Raw genomic sequence first — 19,734 nt, 5'->3', positions numbered from 1 at the left:
AGTCTCATGTGCCACAAGCTGAGGATGAAGCAGATCATGAGAGTTCTTGCCAAGAACCAATCTGACCACTTAATTTAAGAGCAGAGGAAGTGCTGTGTTTGAATTATGAGGAGGAAGGAGCCAGCTCCCTTGTGTCAGGTTACACAAATCTCTTCAGTGACAGCCACTGTGACACGTGTCAGGGTAAAGACACACGGGTCTGAGGGGCCTGTGCAGGTATCCACCTGCTCCTGGATTGTTTTTGTCCCTCTAAAATGCCCTTTAAACCAGTAATTTTACAGAAAAATGGATGCACAGGGTTAAAGTAAATGCAAAGTTAGATTTGTTTGGCTATGTGTTGGGTCTAGGCCAGTTTACTCCAGCAGAGGATCTCATCCAAAGGTTTTACATCCAAGTGTCAATTCTTTTAAGGCATTGATTAGGTTTGTGCAAGTAGCTTTGTTGTTTTAAAGAGCAGCTGGCATGGAGGAGAGCTGGAAAACAACAGCTTTGAACTGAATATTTGAAAGTATGTGAAGAATGTGTTTTCACAGGAGCGAGAGGAGATGCATTACTTATCTGCCTCGTCCTTATGTTTTTTTCTTCCTTCCTTCCTGGCTGAACTCATTCTCCTGGCTTTATTGATCATTTCTTTAGAGCTTGGCAGTGTACTTAGAGAAGGTGCTACATTATAGTAATATTTTTTAAATTAGGCTATAGCTCTTCTATTAGCTAAATAGCTCCAGTTGTGAGCCCCTGCTGAATATTGTAAAGCAATAACTTGACAGAACTCATTTTTATAGCAGGGATCTGTTAGGAGAGGCAACAACATGGAAAGAAGCTTTATCTAGGAAACACAGAGCTGGTAATTTCAGGATATGTTATTTTTTTTTTTCTCCCACTAACAAATTCACTTTCCCTCCCAGTTTCCCAGCTTGGAGTTAAAATGCCAGCTTGAATAATTAACAATGACAAACCATCAATATTTCACACTCACAGGGGTAGATCCTTCCAGTGACCTGAATAAATTTGAGCTGCGTTTTAATTTTCTCTTCCATTTGTGGTTTCCTTTAAATGTTGCTTTGATATGCAGCATGAAGTAATTATAAGTGCTGAGGCACATTAATCAGGAAGCTCATGCTAACGTGATTTTCATGAGAAAACACAGCAGTAGGGACCTACTAATGCTGAATTGTGGGCAAGAATATTTTAGATGTGCTAATGCAATGTATTGAATCACAAGGAACCACACTTAAGTTGTTTTTTTAAAGTGGCTTGGATTTTGAGTGCCCTCATGCTTGCATGTTCAGATGACAAGACTTGTGTTTGTTTAAAGTACTCAATAGTTACTGAAAATTGCAGTTCTTTAAAGTTTCCCAATTTAGGTGTTCCACAACTGAGATAATAAAGTTAATATCTTGGGTTTCTTTAAATGGCAGCCTGTTTTGATTTTAGAATACTCAAATGCTTTCAAAAGTGGCTGAGAAAAGGTAAAGTTTCACTGAAACTTTTTGGGAATTATCCCCACAATTAACTCAGAACCTCTACAGATTTCACCCATTACTTGTCTGTTGTCCCAAAATCACAGTATCAGCATGAAGCTCTCCATCAAGATGGAATTTGTCAGAATCTGTTGTCCTTAGGTTTCTAAATATATTTTTTTAAGTTTCGGGTTTTTCACATCCAGTATATTAGTAAATATTTTTCTATTATTTGATCAGCAAAAAACCTCAAACCTCTTCAGCTTAAATTTAAAATAATAGTGCCACCTTCAGGAAAGAAAAATAAGCAGGCACTTAAACAGTTAATAAAACTCTCCAGTTATTTTTAAATGGCAGTTGGACAGGATGGTTTTCACACTTCCATGCAAAACGTACTAAAAATGATCCAGACTGGGTGTGTTTTAAAGGGTTTAGCAAGGCCTGTGAGGTCAGTCACAGGTCAGAGCACTCACACCCCTCCTGCCCTGACTGTGCTGCAGCCTTGGCCTAAAGGCCGGGGAACTGAGACTTGGAAAACTCTTCCCTGGTTACTGAGGGAATTGTCCCTTGGAGCTCTCCCTGCTGGGTTTTGCTGCCCTTCCCTGGCCCTGGAGAAGGGAACCTTTGTTCCCATTTGTGCACGGTTAAAAGAAATGGAGTTGGCAGAGGGGACACAAAAAATGCCAGAGCTGGAGATAATGAGGGGGCTGCAGTTTTCCAAAGCTGCTGTTGTCTTGCAGGAAAGACAAGTGGGGCAAGAAAATTCCCACTTCACTGTGGAACCCTCACAGGGAGTGCTGTGCTGCCAACTTCTCCCTGGCACTCGCTCAGGAGTCGTTCCCCAGCTTCCTCCCCTCAGCCCTGGCTTTGTCTGCTGCTCTCCTGTGCAGTCACAGCGTGGTGACAATACCCCAGGAGGCTTTTCTAGAGCCTTTTGGTAGCTCTGCTTTAAGTTCTGTGTTTGCTGAAATCTCCTCTTTGGCACGCTTGCCCATCCCAGGAGATCCCAGAAATCCATACCTGAAAAAAAATCACTTTTCTGTTCTGTCATTAATTTTTTGTGTTTATGCCATGACATGCACCAAGCCTTCCTTTCATTTCCTTTCAACTTTCTGGCCATGTTTGTTTGTTTATTTGAGTTTTGATTTTTTTTCAGTTGATTTCATTGGTGGATTTGATCCATTTCCTCTCTACCATGTCAATGAAAAACCCACCAACCTTTTGTTCAAGCAGACATACCTGTAAGTATCACCTGTGCTAAGAGACTCCACGTGCTTCTTGGTTTCATGGCTCGAGGGTACCACATGAAAAAAATCCACAGGGGTTTTTTCCTCCTTGCAGGTTGCTTTTCAGGCATGGAAGGAACGAACAAATTGACACCAGAAGGGGTGGGGCTGCCCTTTCTCAGCTCCAGAATTATTTTAAATTCTGTTGCCTTCAAGAATTGAGCCTTCCACGTGTGGGGCAGCCCAAGAGTTCAGCTGAGAGCAGAAAGGGGAGCTGTCCACAGCAGCTTCTCTCATATCAATAATGAAGGGCCACGGTTGAATTCCCATTTCTGCCCTCTGAGGCACAAGATCACAATTTCACTCTGTCCACTTAAAAGCTGGTTCTTAATGAGATTCTCAAACACAAAGCCCAGTTCTATCTGTTTAAAGCAGCAATGAGATCTGATTTTATATTCTTTAAATTGATCTGCAAGAGGCAGTTCAGCACGTGGAAGTTTTTACAGCAGCTGCTGAGGGAGGCTGTTTTTCAGGAACAATGTTCCAGAGTCCTGCCAAAAAGAAGGATGTGAGGATAGTGGAAAAGAGTGGGGCTGAGGGAAGAAAACCTTCCCTGAAGTAGATTGGTTGATGTGCCCCCCTAATTTCATAAGGACTTGCTGCCCACTTTGTCACTGTAGCACAAGATCGGGAATACAAATAATTTTTGCAAAGCGATTGAATTCCCTGTGACTTTGGGGGTTCTATAGTGTTGTTACAAGAGATGCTACAGGAGATTAAATATTGATTTCTCTCTCATTTTGTCACAGTGGGGTGGAATTTTTCATAGTCTGCAGAAACTGTGCAGCTTTAAGCAGCTCTCTGATTTACTAGCTGGATGCAGCAGCATGCTGGAGAAGCATCACAATTTTACAGTACAGGATTTGGGCTGCTTTTTTCTTAAAATGACCAGTTCTGCTTGTGAAAGAAGCTATCACTTCTAAATGAAGATTCCTATATGGGAAGATTGTAACGTGAAGAGAAGTCAGCAATGTAAAACTTTGTTCCAGAGCCTCAGCAAGAGGGAAATTTGCTGCTAAAGTTCACAGATAATTTTGCTGTTCCTCCCTCAAGTTCTTTAGCCCATCACTTCTCCCTTAATATTTCTTGCCAGCACAAAATAATATTTCTTTCAGGCTAACAGGAGGTGAAAACAGCTGCTGAGCTGTAGATAATGTGAGCCTCTATAAATTTCAGCAGCCACCAAATAGCAATTTTTGTTTAATTATTTCAGCCTATTGCCTTTTTTCCATGTGTGTGAATGGGAGTGAGGGGAGGAAGGGATCATTGATTCCCAGGTTCTGGAGTGTTGCAGGCTGGGGCACTGACTGCCAGATGCCCTTGTCCTGCTGGGAAAATCCTTTAGTGATGATTTAAAGGCATTTTTTAGTATATCTCTTGTTCAAGAAGATGAGAAACAACAAATACATCCAACTTATCTGAAGTTTAAGTTTACAGAAGAGCTAAGGATCAGGAACATGGGCTTTCTGGTTTGAACTCCTTTTTGTTGATGGAAATGCTGAATTAAACCGAATTTATTCTATACCTGATCACTTGGAGCTGACTGCAAGCAGGAACTTTGATTTTAGGATGGCATCAACCCCTTGGCTGCAGTCAGAGGCATTTTCTGGGCTGCCACACTTCTCTGACAGGATCACTTCCTTCACTCCCTAAAGGAATTATCCTATTCACTTCCAGTTTTAGCTGTCCTTTTCTGATGAGATCACATTTTCCTCCCACTGTGCCTTTTCCTGCATTTTTCTCCAGTCTCTCTTCTTCATATTTCTGAATTCATGAGTTTTTAGAGATCTGAGACCCCACAGAACAATGACATGAGCTGCTAAATTCTCTATTTAAACTGTGCACCCTAGTTCTGGCCTTCAGCTTCCAGCCACAGCACTGAAAGAAGTTCCTAAATACCTTTGCCTCCCACTAGGAGGAAAAAACACCTCCCCAAGCTGTTACTGATAATAGGTACTTCCACACCATAATCCAGTTATGTCCCAGCTTTTCCATATTGATCTCCCTGACCTCACCTGCAAGCCACCAATGAGTGAAAAACCTCACAATTTTTTCAAGTCAGGTGTTATTTTTCTCTTTAAAGAAAGCCAGCAGCAACAGTCAACCATCATTTTGCAACTGTTGTTTACAAAGGCAAGAATTAAGAGTGCTCATCTCAGTTCACACCTTGAACACTCACACAGCAACAATGGTATTCTAAAAATAAAGTTATTTCTGTTTCTTTTGCTCCACATTTCATTGACTCTAGGGGAGTTTGGTTGTGATAGTTACTGTTTGAAGTCTCAACCTCAAGTAGAAGAGGCTCAAATTATCATGAAAAAAAATGTTCTGGAAGTTTTACTGTGAAAAAATATTTGCCCTTAATCTCACTGCTGATTATCAATCAAGGCACCACATTAATTATTTAATAATAATAATATATTAGCACTCTTGGTAAAAGACATGTTAAAGTCTTCAGTGCCCAACTTTCTGTGTCAAAGTACTTATGCAAAGGATAGTAAATCACTTCTGGAAAGACAAAGTTGCTCACCTGAGGCTAAAAGAGAGTATTTCCAGTGAGTTTTAGGAAGAAAGGGTTGGACTCTTTCTCCTCCCTCAACTGAAGCACAAGTTCAGGCTGTGCCTGCTGGCACCCCTTGTGCTGCACAGCACAGGACCTCAGCTCTGGGTTGCTTTTCTTTTTGTTTGTTCATTTGTAGTAACAGAATTGTCATCACTTGAGGCAAAAAAGGATTTTTGCACCAATAGCTGTAGAAGTGCTGGCCAAGCCAGCTCTGACATTTCTCACTCAAGCTGTTCTCTCCAAGCCCCTGCACTACCTGCCAAGATCCCAGAGCATCCTGAGCATTTGTCAGCACCTCCTGCCTGCTGAATCCTTTCAGCTTCCTGACATCACTCTTCAGATTTTGGAAAGCAGCACTGAGCAATCTCGATTATAAAGCAGAATAGCCTCAAAGCCTGATTTTGTACAGAGGGCAGTGCTAAATCAAGAAGCTGCTGGAAGACAGGAGGTGCTCTCTGTTTATTTAAAAGGCACAGGGACAAGCACTAGATCTTCCTGCCTTTACGACAGTGTTTGTAAGGCCAAGGAGTGAACTGCACCTTTGTGAGGCTCCAGCCCCCAACACTCACCTGGCACCTCAAGTACTGCATCACATGAGGGGCTTCAGAGCTTTAATCTGAGTTGTTTAGCCAGGTTTTATGGACTTTCCTCAGATGTAGCAGTGGAAAGGGCCCTGTGTTAGCACAGGGTGTGACTTTTATCAGATGGAGACCTCAGTATTGACAGAGCAGCAACAGGAGGTATTGGTTAATTGAGGGATCTGAGGCTCCAGTTGGTAATTGCTGACTTTAATGGTCCCTGATCAATCTTTTGTGGGGCCCTGTCTGCTGGCCACAGGCACGAAGCAGCTGTGAGCATTAAAGGATTTGTCCCCACACAACCATCATCCCTTACTGGCCTAAAGTGGGTTCTTCAATTCACCAACATGTACAAGTACACAAATAACATTGAGCCAAAAAGTCAGAATGCAAGACTGAAACACTGGAATAAGAAGGAGAGGGGGAGAAAAATTTCTTTATGAATTGTTTTCCCACTTATCTTCTCCTAAATTTGACAAGCAGAATAATTTACAAAGGAAACTTAAACAGGAAAAAAAATCCCACTTTGTTCTGAGGAGAGAGAAAACACAAAACAAAACACTTCTGCTTCTCTTTCCAGGTAGACTTTTTCCCAAACAAACAACATGAATTTGCAAACTCTTTTGATCATCCTGAAGCTGCATGTGCAAGAGGTGATGTTTCAGCCAAAAGCATTCACTCACCTTTACTGCTGGCTCCAAAAGTAGATCTGCTTCTCCTGCTGCACCTACACCAAAAGCACATCACTGCAAATTCAAGCAGCTCCTTTATCCTAGAGATGACCCTTAGCTTTTTAAATTCCTAACCAGATTTTATGCAGCTCCAAATGCTGAGGATCCATAGATCTAACCCTTGAGCTAACTGCAGCATATTCAGGTCTGACACATGCATAGCATTCTTTCCAGGCTTGGAGACTACTTAACCACATTACTTCTGAGCTTTCAATCCTATTCCTCATCTGTAGTCAATCACATTTAAAACTCCAGAAGAGGAGAGAAAAAATTATCCTCATTATTTCCAGACCATTTCTGTTACATTAAGAAAGCAATTGAGTACTTGCTCCACACTCACATCCTGCCTTCACCCTTTTTCCCCCTTTTCTAGGCCTGCGTAAGTGAAGAGGAGCCAGAGGATGGATAAACCTTGCACTCCACCAAAGGTGCTGCAGGAAACAGTCCCCTGGGGCCTGGATCTTTGGCAGAGGAAATGCAGGATGGTGAACTCCATTCCATTTTTTTGTTCCTTGTCTTCTCTTCAAACGCAATGAATGTACATCAAAGAATGGCCACACAGTTGGTTTTTAATTCTCCAAGTGCCCTGACGAACCTTTCCTACCACAGCCTGCTGTACTGGCTCAGAGGTGGCACAGGCCTAAAGACCTCTGGCAGAACAAGTTCACCAAGAGCCTCTCTCAAGAGCCACAGCTGAAGTCGGAGCTGCTTCCTTGCACCACGGCTGCAGAAGGAAGGAAGCACTCTGTGACTCCCTGGGACATTCCATGTGTTCTGTAGTTAGTTTCCTCCCCTTCTTCTGAACAGAGCCTCAGCCCCCTAACACAACTTCATCTCCTCCCTGCCTGTATCAAGTGAGGGGGGTCTCTTTACACTCGAGTTACTTAGGCATTGTTGGATTCTAAGTTAGAGATGAGAACTTTTCCCTTCCCGCCCATCCTGGGCTCCCGTGCTCGTTCTCTGTAGACATGGCACTAGGCATTTGTCCTGGAGTTCAGGGTTCTGTGCCTAACTCCTGTAATGCTCAGCAGCTGAAAACTAGCACAGCCATCCAAACTCCTCACTCAGCACTCAGCTTCACCCCGTCTCAACCAGCCAGGCCATTCTTGGAGCAGCTGTAGCTTACCCTGGGTCTGCCCAGCCACACTAAATTAACCCTGGTGTAGCTGAGTCCTGCTGCAGGCCACTGGAAAAGGTCCAGTTCCTCATGGATCACAGGTGGGTTTGCACCTGCCTTCCTCAGCTGGAGCTACACTCATTCCATGGTAGCATCCTGATGGAAGGGTTTTGTTTGTGGCTATTTGAGAGGAGGGAAAGGGCTGAGGGGGGAATGCGAGTGTAATTAAGTTGCATTAATGAGCTGCAGCAATTAATTAAAAAGAAGAACAAAACCAAGTCAGTTTTGTTAGCTGTGTCTCCCAGCATGTTACGTGTCAAAAGCAGAGGAGGAGCAGTTGTCAGCCAGCCCTGGCATTTTTGGGCTGGTACTTCAAGTGCTGTAGTAATTCCTTTTTGTCTTGCCTAATTCGTTGGGGGTTACTTGGCAGTTTTTGAGAAATGCTTTTCAGAAGGGTCAAGCTCGAAGCTATGCTAGGGAGAAGTGAGGGAAGATTATAAAAAAATAAAAAATAAAAACATTAAGTGCTAAATCAAAGACAGAAAGATGCAGCGCTTTTTTGTCTCATTCTAAAGCAAAATCCTCTTTTATAAACTTAAATGTATAAACACTGGGAGAATTTTTTTTGCTTCTATGCAACTTCTATTCCAGATAGAAGATACCCAAACATCCTGAGTTCTGCTTGGGTGCAGCTGCAGGTAAAAATGTTGTTTTCTGTAGTGCATTTTTCCTCTTCTTTTAGCCACCAAAAGCCCCAGCTTCTGACTGAGCAAAACAGACAACCAGTTTCATCCCAGTTTAATACCTCAAAGAAAAAAGCTCAACCATGACAGCTCTGTGTGACAAAACACAACTGCTTCCCTTGTTAGTAATATTGTGTCACTACCATGTTAAAAAATACCAGTGAAACACAAGCTGCTCCCCATTTTGAGATCACCCACAGCAGTGTGCACACACTGTTAACACTTTCTCCACCTCCCCTTTATTCACTTTCTTTCTGGATCACACTCATTCCTGTCTGCCCACCTGACATTCCCTGGAGAGGCAGGAAAACAAAAAGGAGAAGACGACATGTCCTCTATTCAATGAGATTCTCCCATGAAAGGTTTTGTTTGTTTGGGGCTTTTGAAATTTTTCCTTTTCTCAGCACTGACTTCACACTTTCTGGGTTTAATATGATTTTGTTCCCTTGGAGAGTTTATTATCAATCAGATACCAGCAGTCTTTGTCAGCCTTGTTTGGGAGCAACCAAAATTCAGCACAGATGGTGGAAAAAGCACAGTTTCAACTCTGAATACCTGAAAAGTTTCACTGGTAGTTTTAGGAAGCAGTTCCTCTAGATGGTAAGAGGAGAGAACTTCAGGAATTGAGGTCTGCATGTCTTTAACACTACACCTCTCCACCTGACCAAGCTCTGGTGCCACTTTCACCAATAACACTGATCAAAACCAAGCGCTCTAAAGAGATAAAGCATCAAACTATGCACTTAACAGCATTTCTCCTTGGCTTTAATACACACTGGTAAAGATCAATGAAATAAAAGTGTGCTGACCGAGTCACTTCAGAACTACCACTCAATTACCTCTGTTCATTGTAGCATAAAGCACCAATTATTAGAAGTAAAATAAACACCCAGCCCATACTCAGGTAAGCCTATAATATGCAGTAGCAATGACTGCCATTAATCATAAGGGAAAAAAAAAATCAGTCTGAGAAGAAACAAAGCTACTAAGGGTCATATTCCATACTTAATTATCTCCTCCAGGTTTCATTAGCAGAGCCATTCCCCCCCTCATGCCCTCAGAGCCCCTCTCGTGGTCTGCTGGTGCTAGACCCACTCTGAGTACCACAAGGTGACACTGAGACCCTGCTCTGTGAGGGCAGGGAGTGCCAGTCCGTTCCATCCCATCCCATCCCCAGGGTGACCCAGGAGCAGCCGAAGGTGCTGAGTTCCCTCATCTCCAGTTTCGGAGTGCCCTCTGTTGGGGACAGACAGCGCTGGAGATGCTTCTGGCCAAAGAACAGCGTGGTACCTCTTCCTGAAGGGACATTTCCCCGCAGGAAAACAAACCAGCTCCTCCTTTTCCTGACGTGGAAAAGCCACCTGTTCAATAGGAGAAGCCCCAGAAATAGTTGGTGCATTTCCACCTTGGGTTCCAGTCACACTGAGATGAGTCTGGGAGAAAATAAGACTGTTACAGCACTGAGCTGGTGTTTTCCCTTCTCAGATTAGCACAGCTATTTAAACTATAAGTTTTTGCTGTATTTATAGAGGCAACACAAAGCCAATGATATCTTGAACCCAGACAACATCTAATTTGGCATGGTGGTGACATTTTGTTCCCTAGGAAAGCTGCTGTCTGGCAGAGTCCCAACCAATTCCTCCAAGAGTTGCAGAGTTTAAACCACTCAAGCTGTAATTTCTCTCATCTTTGCCAAGAACAGTGCTAATATTCCCTTCTTCTGAAGGCAGGGCTGAAGAGATCTGCCCTCCCATGGGATCCACAGATAACTGACACCTTAAAGTTACTCACAGGCAAGCCCCTAAGCTGTTTAGTAACCCAGAGCTGGAACCAAAGAGAAGCAGTTCCAGAGCCACAAATACACTGAAGTGCCACCTACCAGAACTCTACAAAGTTCAGATCAGAACTATTCAGCATTTGCACAGTTTCATGTATCAAATCCTTACTCTCCTTCATCCTTACCCCTTCTTTTGCAGTCCAAGAGAACCTTGAGGAGGCAGATTCTTCCCTGTGAGGGTGCTGAGGCCCTGGCACAGGGTGCCCAGAGCAGCTGTGGCTGCCCCTGGATCCCTGGCAGTGTCCAGGGCCAGGCTGGACAGGGCTAGGAGCAACCTGGGATAGTGGAAGGTGTCCCTGCCCCTGGATGGGACATGGAATGAAATGAGCTGTAAGGTCCTTTCCAACCCAATCCATTCTAAGCCTCTGTGACCCATGTGCTGTCTGGAATATTCCAAAGGAAATTAATCATTGGTAAGAACAGTTGCTTTTCATACTCGTGCCCATGTGAAGGACAGGTGTGATTTACAACCTGATGTCACTCTAACATCTTAGGACACCACCACAGCCCTCCCCCAGTGGGGAATTGTACTCAAATCAGATACTCAGACCTCTAAGTTAAACAAAGGAAAAAATTTATTCCATGAAAAAGAACAGTTTATTTTTAAAAACTTATTTCCTTTCCCTTCACTTAACAAGGGATAGCGTGGATGAAACTTACTCTTCTTGGCTACAGGATAGAATATTCCATTTTAAATAAGAATCACAGCTTAGCCAGCAAACACACATTCTAAAAAGGTGTTTCCAGAGCTGTTTTCTAGTAGGATAATACCCAACAGCAAGGGAAGAGCTCCATAAGAAGCTTCCAGGAGACCATCCAGTGACCCTGAGCAAAGAGCCTTCTATCTGGAGAGGTCAGCTGAGAGCAGAGAGGTTAGAGAGTCAGGCCAGGCTTTTCTACTTAGTTATGCAAATTTGAGTATTACTGAAACGTGTCATCAGTTGTTAAAAATTCAACAAAGAGGGGAGAAAAAAAAGCAAAAAGGGGAGGAAAAGGTAGATTCTCCCTCCCCCACAACACATTGCTGCTGAGTATTCTAGGCTCAGTGAAATGAATTTTGTACAAAAAATACTCCCAATTTCAATCAATCTTTCTGAAGGAATCCCTAGCAGAGTAATCTCTAGACAACTGCTAAGTGAGTGAGAAAGAACCAGAGTGTCTGCTGCAAAGTCTTTGATTTCAACACAGAGAGCAAAGACTCACTTGAGAACACAAAAATGTGCACAAGGAGAATTTCTGTCAATAAAAGCCTCATTTTGGAGGCCAAAAGAACCCAGCAGAGTTTTCCTGGAGCAGTCCTAAAGCAAGAACAGATCAAACCAGCAGTTCTTCCTAGAAACCCTGTGCATGGGAAACACATTCAGTGAGCTTTTACACTTAAGCCAAGCTGCCCTGCAAATAAGATTGCTCCAGTAAACTTAACTTATTTTCTCCCTCTGCTGAGTTATGAATGAGTTGTATAAGGAAAGATAAGTCTGTAAGTGTCTAGATTTATCCTTCCCCTTGGGTGCATCATGGCTCAGGACATGAAAGCTCTCACACTGCCCCGGATGGCAGCTCTGCAGATGGGACACAGCCTCAAGTTGAGGGCACACTCTTCACAAGCTACCAGGTGGCCACAGGGCACAAACACAACAGACACCTCTTTGTCCATGCACACTTTGCACGTCCTCTCCTCTCGCAGGCGGCGGAGCTGCTCTTCTGTGCTCAGCTGAGACTCATCTTTACCAAGAAAAAGAAGAAAAAAACACAAAGGCCCAAACTGTTAGTGTTGTCACAGCTCCAGAGTGCCAGTTGTGACAGCTTAGGAAGTCACACTGCAACGTGCCCATTGTTTTGCTCAGAGACTGTGAAGATGGCAAAAGGATCTCTCAGGCAAGTTTCCTTTAAGCTGAAAAACTACAGCTGTTGTAGACTGGCTTATCCACACAGGATTCAGCTTATCTACACATGCTGGGCTGAGCAGGGACACAGATCAACAGCATTCACTGTGGTACATAAATTATCCCCATAACTGGATTGTTTTGTAGCAGCTGTATCACAGGGGCACTCCAATCCCTGAATTAAGGTTCCTGTGCTCAGGTACCACTCAAACTAGCACACAGCCCCCTTCAAAATTAATGAATTAGTATAATGACTACTGATACTGTTATTCTAGAACTCCTCCCAATGATGCTTAAGCTCAATTCCCCACCACTGCCAGCCCAGAGCACCTGATTCCTTTTGCTGCACAGATCGCACTTCTTGTCTTGATGTTCCAGGCTCTCTCTGAACAGCACCTGTATAACCAGAAGAGAAGTTGGTATTCAATGCTGCCCCCTTTGTCCCTCTCCTGACAGTGCTGTGTGGAAAGATGAACTACCCTGGACCTCAGGAGCATTTGGTTAAAAATGTCTGAACTCAGCCTGGTGTGGCTGATGCTCTCTGTGGTGCTTCATTAGCTATGTAAGTTCATCTCCTTGCCAAAGCCCATCTGTCCACATCACACTCTCTCCTCAGTGTTGGTTTTTCTATCCCATCAGCTGGTCATTCCAGCCCCTGTGCTACTATTTAATCAAAATTTCAGTTCTGTGGAATTTTTTTCCATGTTAGCCACAGACCATGCTGTGGAGGCAGGAGTTTTAGAACTGCATATTCAAGTAAACTTCACTTGGCAAACAGACTTCACAACACAGATAACACAAGACAGAAGCTAAGGAAAATATATATTATCTAGACAAGAACTGTGGCTATTTATAAATGAGTTATTGATTCCAACTTTAAATAGGCTTGGAGCGACCATCCATCCTAGGAGCTTTGCTTCAGACAAGTGCCTGTGTCTGGATCAGCTGTGAATTTGGGCACAGGCCTGCACATTGTGGAGCTGCTGGTTACTGCAGGTCTGAGGGCACCAGGAAACACCAAGGATATCCCCACCACAGCCCAGTGCAGGCAGATACAGCCACTGACATCCCACAGCTTCTCCAGGTTCCCTTCAATCAGAGCCTCACTGCCCAGCCTCCAAGGAAAGGCAAGCTTGGGGGCATTACCCCTCCCAGTTCCAGCCTGGGCAGGTGCAGACAGACCCTCAGGACATCCCCAGCAGTGCTCCAGGTGCAGTGAGGAGGAGATTAAACACCTCCCAGCCCAGTTGTGAGTCAGTCCTACCTCTGCTTCCTCCTGCACTGCTGCTGGCCCCCCAGCCTGGCTGCAGCAGCTCTGAAATCAGCTCAGACTCAGACAGGTAGAAAGTCCCAGTCAGCACAAATCTATTCTCTACCAGGTTTGCCACCCAGGTGGGGTCAAAGCCCATCTGCAGGACATTCTGCACTATGAGACTCTGATCCTCAGAAGGGTGAGCCAGCAATTTCCAATTCCTCAGAGGATCTGTAAAGCAGTGAACAGGTACTTTACCAAAAAGGCAGAACTTTGGGCAAAATGTGTGCCATTCCTTGAAGGTGTTCTACATAAGATGGCATTAATATATCCTAGAATAATCCTCAAGCTATCCATACAGCTAGATTAACTTCCACATTTACTTTTTACTTCAAATCATAATTCACACAAAAATTAATCAAAGCCAATTTCATAAAAGCCCAGATACTTATTTTGGATGGTTTATTTCGCTTTATCAGTGAACAGTCTCCTGTGTTTGGCATCAGTCCAGAATCCTTATCTCTCTTTTCAAATCCCAGAACAGAAGCCTCAGAACTGCTTTCATGAACATCAAGTGGAACATCCCAGTTGAAGCCTCTCCTACCTCAACCATTCATCAACTACAACAGAAGTAGGAAATTCAGCTGGCTGTCTCTTCAAAGGCTCAAGTCTTGCTTAAGCTTATGGGAGCCAAATTTTCCCTACTTACATTTCTGGGAGCCACTGATAAATGGGAATAAACTGTAGGATCAACATTTTCATGAACATCTAGACCCTATACTGTTCTCTGGTTTCTTATCAAGCATGTTTAAAATGTTGTAGTGAAGGACTTCACAGACAGACATCAACAGCAAGAGCATGCAAAAGCCAAAGATAAGTTAGGTAAGCACTCAAAACTCACATGATTATCCAAACTAGCTAAGTGTCTCAGGCTTTAGGCTAAGAGGTCTCACAAGAACAAGTGGTTTTGTTTCTTTAGCTAGAGACCATTTCCTAAAACCACAGTGAAACAGCTTCTAGAATATCAAAACATCTCACAAGCACCACATCTACAGAGGGCAGGGCAGCTGAGGTGGGCTGGTGGAACTCAGACCACACCTCATTCACCAGAGGATAAAACACCAGGGAATTACAGCACTGACCTTGGGAAGGAGAGGAGCCTTGCTCAGTCTGATCCCAGGAATGTCTCTGAAAATGATACAAAGAGAAGCACATGTTCAAAACTCTCCCAATCTACCAAACCTAATCAACTACACACAAAATATTCATGACTCACTGGAGCCAGCATGGTGGTAGAAAAGGTTGTCTGAATGCTGCTAACAAATTCTCTCCCCCTTGAGTGCAGTAAAAATTCACACCTATGAGCAGAAAAGTTTAAATACATTAGTACAAGACTTCCCAAGTGAAAGTAGCAGTTTGAAATTTAGAAGCAAAGGGTGTTATGAGCAATGAGCAAGTTGTTATATACCCATTAAAGACAGGGTATCAGGCATTTCACCTCTTGCACAAAGGTTGACAGAGGATCATGATCCCTCCCTCTTAATTCAGTCTTCATTTTGGCCCAAGATGAGCTCAGCTGTAACATGTTTTAAAACAGGCCACAGGAACTGTGATGAGAGAGCAGTTCACAGGAAAGCAACAAGAACTGCTGCAGAAACCCAAGGCCTATAATCCATTTCTTCTTGTACCTCAGAGAAGGAGTAATGAAAGCTCTTCTTTGATTGCTGAAGAAAGTTATTTTAATTGAATTCTTAGATGGTGAACTCTAGGTCAAATTAGAGACTCTCAGGTCTGAACTGTGCCATTCTATCTGAGCTTGAACATTTTATTTTGCTTTTAAGGTGAGAGGATATAAATATTTCTATCCTATGAAAGAAAAGTATCAGTGTGGAATGCATGACCTGTCTTTTGGCCTTGCTAGGAGGGGTATTTGTTAACCAAGACTGACTTACTCTGGGTACCACTTGGCATGTTCCCTCCAAGGATCATCACCGAAGGACCAGCTCCTAACGCCTCCATCGCAGTAAAAACACCTCACTACATCTCCTTGTCCTGAAAGGGAGATCAAGAGATTATTTGATACCTGATTTGATTACGTGATACTACATGCCCTACACTAACCCTGGGTGAGAACCTGGGGCAAGACTCAGCACAAAACAGGCTTTGGAGGGAACAGATGAACACATGACAATTCACCAACACCGTGCACACTGTACAGGGGCAGGAATTCAATCTGAGCTCCCAGAGCTGGTGGAGATGATTCCAGAAGGGGGTCACAAGCTAACAGGAGCAGCTGAGCTCCCATGCACAACTCCCCAGCCAATCCCCCTGGCTGCCTTTGGAGCAGAGCTGTAATTAGTTTTACCTGTGAACACACTTCCCTCACTAACCCAATCTGCCATAGTGCAAGTATTTCCTCTGACTGGTCAATTCAGAGAGGAGTATTTCTTCAAACCTGTCACCTAACCAGCAAAGCATTCTCAAAGGGAAAGAATAGCATTATATTGATATTCACATGCATGTGATTACAAGGAATATTGCCAATTTTCCACAACAAAAAAAACTATCTGATTTCTGTATTTCAAATGAAGAGCCCTTAGAGAAACAAGCCAGAGAAAGCCACATGGGCTGACTCCATACAGCTGCCACTCAGATTTGGGGTTTTGAGAAGAAAAGGCTTCAGTGCAAGACACAGCCTATCCAAAACATGACACACCAAACAAACCTCTCAAGTCCTTTTAGAAGTGCAAGGACTAAATACACTCAATGGATCTGAAAGCACACAGTTTTCTGTTAGTAAAACATCTGTTTAAAACACATCACCTTTCCCTCTCCTGCTGGCAAGGAGGTATTTACTAGTGGACCCCTCAGTACCCAAAATGAGTTAAATGTTGAAATGAATTCTGCACAAGCTGCAAGAGAAACAGCACAGGCGGAAGGAAGGATGTGGTTTTTAACTACAGTACACATACACACAGGTGTTTCTAAGAGCAATAAAACAGTGAAACCTTCAAAAGTTAACTTGAATCAGAGTTAAGGACATTTCCCCAGAGTACCTACCTGTGTAAAAGAACCCTGCTCTAGCCAGCTGCTCTGGATGCATGTTGGAATTTGGTGGCCAGTTCTCAAACGTAGACAGTCTCATCTCCTCTGTCACCATCTCGGGGTACTCTGGCTCATTGGGCAGGGCTGTCTCCTCACTGACTATCCCCTGCAAGACACTCAAGAACTGCCCATCCACAGTGTCAAAGATCCCGTGCAGGGACAGCACCTCCTGTTTCCCAACACCTTTATCATGGAGGTATTCACAGGAAGGGAAGAAATTCAGGTGCTCTGTTACGGGGCAGTCACCAGGTCTCCAGTCCTTCAGGACACCACCACAGCAGAAACACTGCACTTCATCCCTGGGGCCCACATAGAAAAATCCAGCCTCGGCCAGGTCCCGGGCAGACACAGGGGCAGCACGGGGCCACTGCTGGAAAGTCCTCATCCTCCTGGCCACGCTCCTCATGCTGGGGTCAAAGAGGTGACAGCCAGCACCCCTGGGCTCAGGCAGCTCTGCTGGTGCTGCATCCCCCATGGCCGTGCTCTGCAAGAGAGGATGGGAGAGCCCAGAGCAGTCAGTTCACCCCCTGCTATTATTCCTCGTCCCCGTGCACATTCTGGAAAGCTCCTGCTCTCAACAAAGCCCAGCTTGTTTCGGAATTGCAGCCCAGTCACAGATCTGGTGTTTCTGTACTTTGCTGTTGAACTTTTGCTGAGCCCTCACTGGTGTCTGACAGGGAGAGCCCAGTGCTTTCCAAGGCCCTCTGCCAATTTACAGGAAAGACGGAACAGAGAGGGGAGGGCAAAACCTGTGCTGCCTCCCAGGCTGAACCAAGCCAACCTCTGGCATCTGAGCCACAAGATAAATCCCCAGCCATTTTGCTAAGCCTTTAAACTAGCATTAAAAAGGCTCTGCTTTTTATTCCCCAAACCAGGCACGTCATAACAAAACAGAGAACAGCCACACCCAAACAAATAATGTCTCAATCTCCCATTTACAGCCAAACACCACACAAAACATCACATTTCCCATGTCTTTATTGTCATGATTAATAAGCAGTGATTAACTAGAAATAGCTCTATAAAAGAAAAATTTTCCAAGTCATAGCCTAAAATAATTAGGTGCAGTTTCTATGAGGTGATGCCCTTAAATCAAGGATTTTCTAGTTTTTGTCATATTGTGCCCCTTCTGTGCAAGAGGAAGACTGAAACTAAAGAAGTTACCAAGTGCCTGATTTTCAGGCCAGTAGCATCTCTGAAGAACTATTTCTCCTAATTAAGAGCTTCAGCACATTTAGGGAAGAAAAACAGGTCATTTTAGTCACAAAACCCACAGTTGTCCTCCATATGTATTACACATTTAGTAGGATTCTAAAAGCAAAATCAAATAATAATAAAAGGTAGCAGGGAAGAGAAAGTTCATGAATAATCAGAATTTCCTTCTATAATGACAAGGACAGAGACTGGAAGGGCTGGAAGAAAAGGCACTGAAAGTCCCTTTCAGAAAGGGACTGTGTTTTATTTAATGCAGTAGTTACTCCAGAACGATGTCACTGGTATAAGGAAAAGCCCACAGAGAAAGAAAGCTCCGAAGCCCTTAGCCACTGATGGCCAGCAGAACCTGCAAGCTAAGCAAGCTGAGGAGAGGCAGATTGTTTGCCTTCACAGCAGATTTTGCTCCCAGAACACAGACACTCGTTCATGCAGCACAGCTCCACAATCAGTGCTGCTCTCCTCTGGAGCCTCAACAAAGCTAAAGCTGTAACTCTTAAGCTACAACAAATTCTGGGTTTGACAGAGATGATGGCCAGGTTATCTTAGTCTTCCTCCACCTAGAAAGCACTTGAGAGCAAGCTTCACTGCTTTTTGCTTTGTGTCTTCTCAAAGAAAATGATTTCTTCCACAAAAGACTTTTTAATAAGAGGTGCAACATACGAGAACAAATATATTTATCTTCTGCTTATTAAGCAACCTATTATGGTTTACCTGCATATTCATATACTCTGCAGAAGATTCATTAATTCTGCTAACAAGGCTCCCCAAACCAAATTAAAATTTTAAATAGCTAAAACACCACTAAAAACAAATATTCTACCACAACCCACTACTTACAGAACAATACAAAGCCAAAGCAACATTACAACTCATACAAACAATTAGCACAATAAAAATAAAACTATATAAAAAAAGAAAAGCAGCTTTACCTGAAACATGCTAACCAAACCCCAGAAGGCTTCCATGATTTAAAACTCTCTCAAAACCTCAAGCTTCACACAAAAACCTCTTTTCAGTTGTCTCTCCAAAGCAAAAACCCTGCCAAAGAGTAAGTGACCCCACCTGACCCAGAGGCCATTTGTACAGCCCACTTGCCCCCAATTGGTTGGGATGGGCTGAAGCTCTCCATTGGCTGACCAGTCCAAATTTCATCTTTATAAACAGGAGTCACAAGGCAAAGGTATAAAATTAAACTCAAGTTTTCTCCAGAAAATAACAGAGCTTGCTAAAACCCAGTCTAGTGCCAGGTGATCCTGACTCCTATGGCTGTCACGTCCTTATTTTGCTGTGACTCTCCTAACATTATTTCTGCATCCTTTTCAGCTTGTTTTTGCATGTGTTTTGCACCTCACATTTCTTAAGAAAATGTACTGTAAAATTAGCTGATAAATAGCAACAAGAATTTGCTCCAGACAGCTTGAACAGATTGCATTGCCTTTACTTTGGGAATCAAGTCTTTTTCTACAATTGCATCTTCACAACTTGAAATCTTCCCATTCCTTTGCCTTCCTGTGGTCGCAATTCCACAAAATGGAAGATTTTAAGGATAGTTTTGAAAGGTGAAATTACTTGAAAATGTGTTTTCCTTTACCACTGCCTGAGAAGATGCTTCTCCTAAATAAAACTTCTAAACTCTTGACAAAATATCAGTTCTCCATGTAAACATAAGAACATGGGAGGTTTGTGTTTCTTAGAAATGATAAATTAGCATTTTTCTTTTAATAAAAGGATCCACAGTCCTTTTTGTTACAGGCAAGCCCATACAATCATTAAAAAGAACTGTGTTGGGTTGGGTTTTTTGCTAATTAAATACTCGTTAATGAAAGCCCCTGAGCAGTAGAGGGCAGTGCTTTTATATGACATTTACAGAATCCTGTAGCAAGAAAATGTGCTGGGGAGGTTTGTCCTTAGTGAATTTCTCTGTAATAAAATACATATGAAGATAATGGCACATTATCTCCCAC

The 19,734-nt window shown here is 43.3% G+C and overlaps 2 protein-coding genes across 2 annotated transcripts in view; one reads left to right on the top strand and one right to left on the bottom strand.

Moving 5' to 3' along the window:
• Window positions 1–8,013, top strand: part of NKAIN4 (sodium/potassium transporting ATPase interacting 4) — a 49,413-nt gene extending 41,400 nt beyond the window's left edge. The window contains exons 6-7 of the mRNA XM_063404321.1: window positions 2,617–2,701; window positions 6,992–8,013. Of these exons, the coding sequence (XP_063260391.1) occupies window positions 2,617–2,701; window positions 6,992–7,001 (95 nt within the window). The 3' untranslated portion in view covers window positions 7,002–8,013. The remainder of the gene's footprint in view (window positions 1–2,616; window positions 2,702–6,991) is intronic.
• Window positions 8,014–11,679: 3,666 nt separating this feature from the next.
• On the bottom strand, window positions 11,680–18,735 carry BIRC7 (baculoviral IAP repeat containing 7). Its single transcript, XM_063402215.1, has 8 exons — window positions 18,700–18,735; window positions 16,511–17,039; window positions 15,403–15,502; window positions 14,727–14,808; window positions 14,593–14,638; window positions 13,463–13,681; window positions 12,529–12,594; window positions 11,680–12,037 (listed from the first exon to the last, which is right to left on the bottom strand). The coding sequence occupies exons 1-8, from the start codon at window positions 18,733–18,735 to the stop codon at window positions 11,835–11,837; spliced, it is 1,281 nt and encodes a 426-aa protein (XP_063258285.1). The 3' UTR covers window positions 11,680–11,834.
• Between the last annotated feature and the right edge of the window lie 999 nt (window positions 18,736–19,734).

The sequence above is a fragment of the Prinia subflava genome, chromosome 8 (assembly GCF_021018805.1).
Source record: "Prinia subflava isolate CZ2003 ecotype Zambia chromosome 8, Cam_Psub_1.2, whole genome shotgun sequence".
Taxonomy (NCBI): domain Eukaryota; kingdom Metazoa; phylum Chordata; class Aves; order Passeriformes; family Cisticolidae; genus Prinia; species Prinia subflava.
This window is presented reverse-complemented; position numbering and strand designations above follow the sequence as displayed.

Excerpts from the sequence above, each read along its gene's own strand:
- BIRC7 (XM_063402215.1), bottom strand. The coding sequence starts at position 18,735 with ATGGAAGCCTTCTGGGGTTTGGTTAGCATGTTTCAG. Across the intron at positions 15,503-16,510 it reads AGCAGGGTTCTTTTACACAG|GACAAGGAGATGTAGTGAGG; the intron begins GTAGGTACTCTG and ends TCTCCCTTTCAG. Across the intron at positions 14,809-15,402 it reads CATGCCAAGTGGTACCCAGA|GTGTGAATTTTTACTGCACT; the intron begins GTAAGTCAGTCT and ends TTCTGCTCATAG.